Here is a 10,706-nt window from a genome sequence, read left to right as displayed (position 1 = left end):
GCTGTACAGAGTACAGTAAAATTGAATTGATTATCTATTGTGGCGGCTGCCAGTTACAGAAAGGGAGTTTAGAGGCTTGTTATGCAAAGACCTTCCGGCTGTATTTCAGTGGCCTTTGCTGCCTTGTTCAATAAAAAGAGCATTTCCAAAGCAGAAATTGTGGCCTTCTCTGGTTCTTCCCTGCCAAGACGCCAAACAACGTATTAATAAATCGTTAATTACGATTAATATCTAAACTAATATAAACGAAAGAAAATCCTCGCAATCAAATCGTTGATAAAAAGTACACAAACTATTAAAACTACAAATACCATCAGGCTATGCGCCACATCCGCGGCGCCGGACCCGTGTTTACTTCCGGATTTCCTGTATATGGCAGAGCTCTTTAGCGGCAGCAGTAGCTCTCACTGCAACCTTAAAAAGGACCTCAAAAACACCAAAATACCGCCTCCACGATCTTTGCTGCTCCTTGGGGATGATTTTTGGATGACCGAAGAGTCGGCTTGCGATCAGACGACCGCTCGGGACCGCCTCTGACGGGAGAAAGTGGGTGAAAAAAACACAAATCCTCCCGCTTTACCCTCCTGGCGAAAACGGCAAAGTCAATGCGGCGCTTGAGGACTCGGCTGCAGCTCCGTCACCTCTCACTTTCCGCCGGTCACATTTAACTTCAACAGCAAGGAACACGGCACTTGGCCAGCCTTTGGAGCCGACGAGCGACCTTTTCTGGCCGAGACGGAGGCAGACAGCTGGCTCGGGCTGAGATAAGATAAAAGAAGAGGGGGAAGGCCAGCTCTCCGTTGGGTTTCACCCCTTTTCAGCCTTTTCAGCCACTATGGATTGGCTTATGGGGTGAGTGCTGGCATTGCCGTTCAAATGTTGTCTTCAGAAATGACGAACAGCAGCCTTTTCTTTCTGCCATGAGCTCTAAATGCTTCATACTCCAGCCGAAGTTCGTACGAGGCTTGTGCAGCTAACCTGTCCAGGCTTATCTGGTGTGTCTGGTGTAGTTGTGCTCAAACTCTACCAGAAAAGCAGCATTTATGTACAGGTTTGGCTCCCCAAATTTTGGCTGGGATGCAGAGGCGAGTTTCAGCGTCCCACATTGGCGAGGCTGCTTTTACTATTTATAGTAGAGATCTCTGGGCTCTTTCTCTAGGTCTGTGTGTGTGCTTTCGTTCTCCCAACGCGGACCGGTGTGTGTGTGTGTGTGTGTGTGCTCTGCTGGGCACAGCTTTTTGTCCTGAATTTGCAAAGTGAGGTGGATTGAGAGTGTGGAGCTACCACGTGTTGTACTCTCTGTTACAATGGCTGGCAAAGTTGGTACAGATACATAATTCTGGCCCGTATAGGCTGTGAGAGGGAATCGTCTTAATAGGCATGATGCAACTCGATAGCGTGTAAGCTTTGGAAAGCTTCTGAAAGCAGACATAGTGCAGAATAATTCTGGGTGAGGTTTTAACTCAGTCTTTGACCTCAGAGCAGCTCTATTTAGCTCTGTTTTTATTACCACCTTATAGGTTGTATTGAGTACAGTCTTAAAAGTAGAGTTCTGACTGCTTACCTGCAGGCTGATGATGAGGCCTTCCTCTGATCAGGTGGGGACTGAAAACAATATGACAGAAAATGAGAGTATCTCAGCTGCCTTGATTTAAAACTATCCTGTTCCTGAATTTGATTTATTTCCTGAGGCCCTTCTTATGGAGAAAAAAGTCATTTTTGTTTTTCCAGTCTTTCTTTAGAATTAAATAGGCTGATTTTGAGATCATGTCTCTGTTTTGATTGGCTGCCCTGTATTTTGCCCTCTTTTCGACACTGCATGTGAAGGTGCATGTAGCCTTTCCATGCAGAAGAATGTCAGATTTGGGCCTCTGTGTCTCTGCTCTAAATAGATGAGAGATCCTACACAGGAACTCACCAAAGAACTTTTTTGAGGTTAAATGCATCGACTTTTGTTTTGCAGTAACAATTTTTTTTTTTTAAATTAAATATACTTTCAAAAATAACTATGAAGATGCGACTTTCTGCCCTTATCCTGACATTGTCCCTCGAGAAAGGTTTATCTGGATCTGTAATCCTACTGTTTGCCTTATGTGACGCTCCCCATGTACACCCTGGTGAAGTCTGTTTCTTTCCCAGTTATTGCTGCCCAGGCTGCTGCAAGCAGCAGCGTCCACTCTGAGTCACCTGCAGACTCACCAGGACTCACCTCTGATGCAATCAGGCTGCCCAGGGGAGCAGCTGTAAGCCCATTCAGCATGCTCGCTTCTATTTGTGTTTAGTAAGTACTGTTTAGGTGGCAATGAGGAGCAAGTTCTATGGAGATAAGTGGAGGTGCAGTGCAAGTTCTGCAGTAATTAGGGTGAAGGATGAGCTGCTCTCATGGCACTTCCTTTTCTTTGTGAGAGTGGTTTGAAGGGAAAATGGTTCAAAACTGATGCGTGGGGTGCGCCGAGATGTTTGGATGGAAATTAACCCACACAATAGTGTTATGAAATGGAAAGGCACAATGACTGCATCCAACACCACATACCGCCGTACTAAAAAGTATGCAAAAAAAATGGTACACAGTAGTTTTAGATGCAGCTTATGTTTCTTTGGTACTCTGGACTTTTCAGTCTCTGGCTCTGTACTGGGGGTCCTCTCTCATCAGTCTCTGACAGCCACCTGATTAAAGGCAGCCTACTAATGTGCATTTTTCAACCGCACACAGGTGCAGACCATTATTCATTATCTGCTTGATCGTACTGGCTGCCTCTCCATCCGATGCTCTATCTCACCCCTGCTGACGCAAAGAGGATCGTCACATTATTCTTTTCAACTTTTCACCCTGATGCTTCCCTGTGTCAGGGCAATTGGTCATCCCCAATGGGTCGACTGGAATTCCACTGATTTTGAACGTTTATGTTCAGAAAGTTAAATCATTGAGATGTAATTAAAATCATTCCAAAAGTTTTGATGTGACGTGGTTTGTAAAGAAACTTGTTTTTGTTTCAGTAGTGGTGATCAGATGCAGGGGTTGCAATGGCTACAAAGCAAATATTGTCTTTTTATTTCCTACCAAAATGACTAGTAAACCTTTCCTATTTTTATATGTAACATTTGGATATGGTCAAGTACAGTTAAAATTGGGTTCACATGTATAAAAAAGTTCACATGTATCTCTGCTAAGATCTAATCATAAAATGCAAAATTGCATGATTGAAGTGGTGTACATCCATTTTTTTTGTCTAAATGTGAACACAATAATCTGACCTTTTTCAAATCATGTTTGTACCACTTTCATATGTAGTCAGATTGGTCTCCTATACCTGGGTATGTCAACATTTTTTTGCATCACACTTCACTGGCATGCACATATCACTGTAGTCATCATTCATTGTGGGCAGTGGTTTAGCAGTGGCAGATTTGAAAAAAATGTGCACATGCTGGTCCTTTCAGGCCAGAGGTGTGACTGATATGGGTCACTTACCTGCACAAATGTGAACCAGCAGGACAGAGAGAGCAGACCTGAACATTCTCCAAATCGTTCTTCTGTTCTAAGCACTGGAAGATTAGACTTGGATTTCTACCGGTATGGATGCTGTGTTTGGTGTGATCTGAGAAACGCAGAGGGAGATATGATCCTACATATGCTGGGGGTGTGTTCATGCAGGGCAGGTCCATGACCTCGTTCTGCTCTGATGAGACGCTGTTTTTACAGTGAGGCCTGCCAGCTGACAGCTTTGACCAGTAACGGTTAAATTAAGGGCCTCAGATTGGCCATGCGTATCACGCAGAGAGAGAAAGAGAGAGAGAAGGCTAGAGAGCAGAGAATGCGTCTGAACACACTTAAAACATGAACATGAACATATAACCTTCAATCTGGGCTTTAAAGACACAGCATTGTAATGCAACTCATTGTCTATTTATAGCAAATGGAACCAGCTGAGTGATCGCAGTTAGGTCAGCTTGCTGTGTGTTTAGTGTTAAATTGGCAGTGGGCAGGGCAGTTAGAAGATTGGCCAAAGGTCACAGCTAAGGAGATGCAGCAGGTAATCAAAATCTGAAAGATTTGCTTGTGTAAGGATGCAGAGAAGTAAGAAAACGTGTGCTGGGCTTTCACTGTTGATTATATTAGTATTATTTAGCAGTTAGTTCCGGGCACACAAGGTGATTGTTGAGAAGCGTTCTAACTGCGCTGTTATTTCGCCATAACATCAGTTTTTTCCACAAACACTGTATAACTCTGCTGAGATGCTGTTGCTAAGTAATGACTTTGATAGGAGACGCTCAAGCCATTTGAACATTTTTACTTCTTACTTTGTCACAAACAGAAAACAGACACTTAAGATCACATTTGACCGACAGCCAATTTGGTCCGACTCTGAAGATGAGACTACACTACGTTCCCAAACTGTCATCACCACTGAGCAGCTTTTCAGTTGGCAGCTGTGACGGAAGAACTGCTAAACAACCTGGATTCAGCCAGAAATTAACCCAGTTCCATTCACCAAATGCATAGTCTGATCTTCAGAGTCTGACCAAATCAGACTGAGCCATAAAACTGACCCAATAAAAAACAAAAAGCTGCTCAGTGGTGATAATAGTTTGGGAATTTAGTGTAAGGAGCTGGAGAACGAACTGCCAGCTGTGTAGTGAGTGAGTGGAGCTCGTTACGGTGCCGATTTGGCGGAAGCAACTGCGAACATAAAAACATCACAGCCGTGGTGTCATTTCGCAGTAATGCACTCCCTCTCGTGGTCTGTTGCTTAAATCAAAGGAGCTGCTGGTTTTATTGATTAATCAAGTAGACCAGCTTTTTTTTTTAAGACAAACTAATTATTGATCTGAACAATAACAATGAACAATAACAGTGGTAAAACATGAGTGTTCGAGCAAGGCCATTAATTTGGGATAGAAATGCCAAACTTTGGTCAAAAACTGAGAAAAAACCCACGTCTACAATAAATCTGTGGGATTCTAGTAGTAAACGTCATTGCAGATTAAGCACAGACTTGGAAGCTTCTAAAAGACATTGTGTTTACCTTAAGCTTGTGACCGATATTAGCATCCATATTTTAACCTGAAGTAGTTTGACAGCGATCCTTTAAGTAGAGAGGCTTGTAGAGCTGCTGCCACTGTTTTCCATTTTTATCAGCTGATTTATGAGGCTACTGCTTATATTCAGTCAGAGACACATTAATTTCTGAGAACTAAAACGTATTTATTTACTTATTTTTAGTTTTCAGCAATCATTACAGCCTAGAAGGCCTTGAGGGTTACCCTTTGACCCCCCCCCCCCTTTCAGAAATTCCAAGATGTGAACAAAAAACAATGATGTGGCACAATGTGTTATTTTTTTGAACCATTAGAATTTAACTAGAAAATAGATCAATGGAAAAGTCATGGCTGCCCTCACCAATTCAGTTAGCAGTTTGTTGAAGTTATCCTGGCATGTTTTTGACATGCTCCTGCTTCTCTCTTGCAGTGGTTAAGGTTTAGACGTGGGCTTTAATTACTGATCGTAGATTGGTGTGACAGAGAAACCCTAAATAGTCAGTCCAGCCTGAAGTCCTTGAAGACACCTGATCAGAGCATATCATTGGTGTCCATTGGCACCAGGAAGTGTCTGTTAATCCAGAGCAGTTATCTGGCTGAACAAGTTCTGTTTGCAGAAAAAATACACAGGCAACTTATAGGATGAGACATTCCTGAAGTGCAGTCCGTTGATTGATGAGCAGATAAACCTTCAAGACCGAGATGTGTTGGGGCTCGCTTCATCATTTGAGAAATTAAGCGTTAAGTAGGCGTGACCGGTTTCTTAGGTGTGGATGTTTTTGTTGGTATTGGCATGTGATACAGCCTTTAAAGGTTAGAGTCAGCATGGTTACAAGTATGTTGCCATTTTCTCCATTTAACAGCTGTATTCCTTTGTGATGTGTAAATAATTCCTTTGTGATGTGTAATAGAAGTAATTAACCAGCAATCATTTTGCCTCTTTGAACTTCAGCAGGGCTCCTCACTTCTGGTCTTATAGGGATGGAGTTCAAAAATCTTCAGACTGCTCGTAAAATGTAGTAACTTCTGTTAACACAGTTATTAGAGTTGGAGTCCAGCACAATAGAATTCCTTGCTATAACACATTACTAGTAACTGACTGTTGAGTTGAACCAGGCATGTTTGAGTGTGAAAGTCACCAGATCATGCTGGACTTTCCAGGACCAGAACAGATCCCAGGAAAGTTTTGTAATAAATCGGAAGACTATAGGAATTAACTGAAGTCAGCTGCAAGTTTCAGTCTGATGATTTTGCATGCCGCATAGCTCTTTCATAGAACCTGACACTGACAGCAGCACTTCCAGTAACCTCGCTGAGAACTTCCCCTTTAATTCAGTTAAGCTCCGTTTTCCTGCTGCACCAGTTTAATTCAGTTCAGTTTTCCCACTTCAGCAGTTCAAGTCAGTTCAAGTCAGTTCAATTTTCTCATTTCACCAGTTCAATTAGGTTCATTGTCTGTTGCTGTTGACGAACCGCGCCAGAGTTCGTTTGCAACGAAGCCGAGACCGACATCTTCAGAGAGTCTCTAAGTACAGTATGCGCACCAGTGTTCGAACGCTAGCGTTCTCACTTGCTCTAGTGAGTCACACTGACTGAGCAGTTGCACCAGGTTTGACTGTAATCAAACCAAACTGGCCAAGTTTGAACAAGCCCTAATAAACCATCCTATTATGGTAGAGGCAGAGAAAAACAGCTCCACTTAAAGATGGTTCAATCAAAAAAATGCTAATGATGCTAACAGTTAATGAAAATGAAGTTTTATTGATCTTAGCATCATTTAAATACCATCATGCTAATGAGTGTCTACTGGTTTCTGTTCATTCTTAGCAACATTAGCATGTTTATTTAAACTTTTTCTTTTAGCTTTCCACAAGTTGCTTTTAGTGTTACCCCGTTGTGCTTTCTCCTGTTTCGCATCCAGAGCAGCTAAATTTGTTCTGTTCACTGTAGATGAAAAACCTTCACAAGGTCGTTCTGGAGGTCATTTACAAAGCTCTGTGCATTTGGGTATCTATTGTCCAGATTAAGTCATATTCCAGTGGCCATCCTAGACTCTTGTTTGGATTACAGACAAGCTTTGGAATCCAGATACAGTGAACTCCAAATGAAAGTTCATAGTGTAAACATTTTAAGCCCAAGCGCTTCAAACCTTGGCATTACAGAGTACCACTTTAGGGCGTTAGACAGATTCAAGTTGACATCTGAAGTTGTTTGGCATGCATATTTTAATAAAAGCTGAAGTGCATGAGATGAAGTGTTCTGCTTCTTTTGAGACTTCAGACGTGTGAGGGAAACTGGGGTGATGTGTTCTATTCACACAGTGATGTCGGGATGGAAAAAAATAGTGTCGACTTTTTTCACTTCCTCTCACTTCCTGCGTCAGCCAGCCTCTCGTTCTTTTGCTCCCTCTGTGGTCTAAGACATGTTGTGGTGAGTCCCCTTCCCCAGGCGACCACAGCGTACTTCTCTGCATCCAGCTCACCCCAGAGCAATGCTTTGGCTGTCTGACTGGGGATGTGGTGACACATGAACATCCTCTAGTGGGTGTGACTACTGTCTGTTTTGCTTTTTGTTTTTGTTATCTGAAACAAATGCTAGGACATAACATGTTGGGTGTGGATGTTTGTGCATTTGCCAGTAATGGTAGAGGGGAAGCAATGCATTGTTTTTACCAAAAATGTGAAAATTAGGCCTGTCAAACAATGAAAATAATCAGTTGTTATGGTTGATTGTGTTGGTTTCGTGGTTAATTGCGATACATATTATACTTATTTGCTCTAAATCTCATATAACAAACACAAGGCCTGCAGGCCAGATCAGTCCCGCCGCACAATCCTGTCTGGCACGGGAAGGTGTTTTGATTTTGTATTAATGTTAGCCTGTTTCACAAAGCTCTGCACTACAATTCCCAGCTTGCCCTGCAGTGTAAGGTGTGTTCCACCCCCTCTCCTAACGATGTATGGGACAGCTGATAAACCACAGATGAACCACAGATCTACCACAGCAGTCGTATCACCAAACACACTAACGTTAGACCTCTAAGGGCTATGTAAGAGCTTTAACAGTTACATGTAGCTAGTGTTTAATATATAACATGAATATAATGTTATATTTGTAGAAATTAATTAATTGAAAAAAGGGGTTCTGTGGCCCACAGATTTGAGATTTTTAGTGTGGCCTTTTTATTGGTCAAGTTAAACACCCCTGCTCTGAATTGACCTTAATACACACACACACACACACACACACACACACACACACACACACACACACACACACACACACGATATACACACACACACGATATACACACACACACACACACACGATATACACACTAAGCTTCATGGGAATGAATTCATGACCTTAAGCAATTCAACCCGAAAGTGATGTGAATGCAATTGGAACTTTTATTTTGGTCACCAATGTTTACTAAGAGCAGCAGTGACTCTGTGATTGTAGTCTTCTTGCTGGCGTAGTCCTACCTCTATATTACAATCTTGTTTTGAGGGGAAACTAACGCTTCCCACTCTTCCATTGGTTTTGTTTGGCGGTTGTTGTCCTAGTTCTCCTGTGAGCGTAGCGTGCTGAACAGCAACCCCATGCTGTCCATTCAGGCTGTAACTGGACAATCCAGAGCCTGCAAGTCAGGCTTTATCTATCCATCTCTGTTTTTCCCTCTTGCTTTCTGTATCCCTCCCTCCCATCCCGTTTGCTCCATGAGCGTTCAGTGTGACTCGTTACTGGTCTGAGCCCAGGGCGCTCGTTGGGAACATGTGTCCACTCTGCCTGTGTGAGGATGAGTTGCTCTACTCTCGGGCTTCGCTGCAGCCACTGGGGCTTTTAATAGAGCATGGCCTCAGCTGAGGCGAGCAAGCAAGGTTTTTGGAGGGTTGATATGCATGGAAGATATGCTGTTGAAGAAGGGATGGGAGGGGGATTGTGAACCATATTAGCTTCTGTTTGAGGAGTTCTCCTCTCCTACATGCTCTTACATGCTGGGTCATCGGCAACAGTAACCCTGACCCAGGATGCCTTTATTTCTTCACCGGTCTTGTATTTTGCCCAAGTGGGCAACAGGGACAGGTCAGGGTGCTTTCCACTGGCAAGATGGGTCAGTATGAGTTCACTGTACTTTGGGATTGCTTAACTTACTCTTACTGAATGCTGCAGGACAGCTGTACTTGGCCTTCACTGAGGGTGACAATGAGCTAAAGCCAGTGCAGTGATTGCATGGAGAGGCTTGTATTTGACCTCGTAGAGGCAGCAATGGGCTTTAATTGGATTATTGTGCATTTATATCAGGCTCCTCACAGGCTTCCCTCAAAGCCCACAGATCAGCAGAGAGCTAGATGCGAGGATTTGTGTATGCGTGTATGTATGGATGCGTGCATGTCAGGATGTGTGTGTGTGTGTGTGTGTGTGTGTGTGTGTGTGTGTGTGTGTGTGTGTGTGTGTGTGTGTGTGTGTGTGTGTGTGTGTGGGGACTCAAAATACCCAACATATTTATGAATAGGAATATGTATGTATGTTTATGTATGAACAGTAGTTCATTAGTCTTTAATTCTCTCTCTGTTCTTTTTCCAAAATGCTGGTTTTTGCTTTTTACACATCACCATCGAATTACTTGTCCATCATTGATGGTATCAGGTTGTATTGCCGTATACTCCAGACCTGTACTGGATAAAGAGGTCAATTACAAGGCTCTGTGCATTTACAAGGCATCTATTGTCCAAATTAACAGAAATATTCCATTTCGTATCCCCCAGACCTAAATTAGAGAAAACGTAATCCTCCTGTGTAAGGAGGGGGAAAGTCGAAGAAAAATAAGTGGTGAGAAAAACAAGTTTTTAAAACTGGATTTTAAAATATCACTAAAAGAAACAGAGAAAATCGGCCTCCTAACAGCCATGCAAAGCCTGGTAGACCGCAAAGCTGTCCCCATCATATAAACAGCACTTAAAGCTCTCCTCTTTGAGAGATTTTTTTATTTTATTTTTAATTTAAAGAAAGTGATTCCATAGAAGAGCCCCGTTGCTTCCCTAAAGAACCATCTTTAATGAATTGGGCATTTGATGAACCTTTTAAAAGTTTAAAGAACCTCCACATAATGTACAAGCTGTAGAAATGACCATTAAGCTGGCGAAGGACCTTTACATTACATATACAGGACCTTTACAGCTCTTGTGTGTGGATATGCTGTAGCATTTAGCATTTCCTGCTAAACCTCTATTAACCTATCTCTCTTAACATGCACAAACACACAAGCTGTCTGTCTTGGGTCAAATGAGCTTATTATGGCTCTATGCTGCGGAAGCTGAGGGGAAGTGTCAGCAGCTGTGTTTAACCTCGAGCAGCTTATCTAGAGCAGGGACAGGCCAGAAAAAGGTGCAGAAGGTGGGGTAGCTGTCAGTCAGAAGGAGAACCACTTTGCTCACCCTGTGTTCATTTAGTTGGACATTTTGATTGACATCTCTGTTTGTTAGGAATTTCAAGAATGAGTTTAACTTGGCTATTCAGTTGAGCTGAGCAGTTGAAACTAGGACATGGTAGCAGTCTAGAAAACATCTAGACTGCTACCCAAGCAACCTGTAGTACTGGGCCAAAGGCTTTTCCTGTAGGGATGTTATTGCTGCTCGCCCATGCTCATCAGGTCGTCCTGTGTA

General features: G+C 42.8%; 1 protein-coding gene across 1 annotated transcript in view; it reads left to right on the top strand.

Moving 5' to 3' along the window:
- The first annotated feature begins 370 nt into the window (after positions 1-370).
- Positions 371-10,706, top strand: part of mob2b (MOB kinase activator 2b) — a 57,628-nt gene continuing 47,292 nt past the window's right edge. Inside the window, exon 1 of the mRNA XM_017702570.2 lies at positions 371-852. Within this exon, the coding sequence (XP_017558059.1) occupies positions 836-852 (17 nt within the window). The 5' untranslated portion in view covers positions 371-835. The remainder of the gene's footprint in view (positions 853-10,706) is intronic.

Source organism: Pygocentrus nattereri, chromosome 7, assembly GCF_015220715.1.
Source record: "Pygocentrus nattereri isolate fPygNat1 chromosome 7, fPygNat1.pri, whole genome shotgun sequence".
Classification (NCBI taxonomy): domain Eukaryota; kingdom Metazoa; phylum Chordata; class Actinopteri; order Characiformes; family Serrasalmidae; genus Pygocentrus; species Pygocentrus nattereri.
Note: the sequence above shows the minus strand (reverse complement) of the source record. Positions and strands in the feature narration are given on the sequence as shown.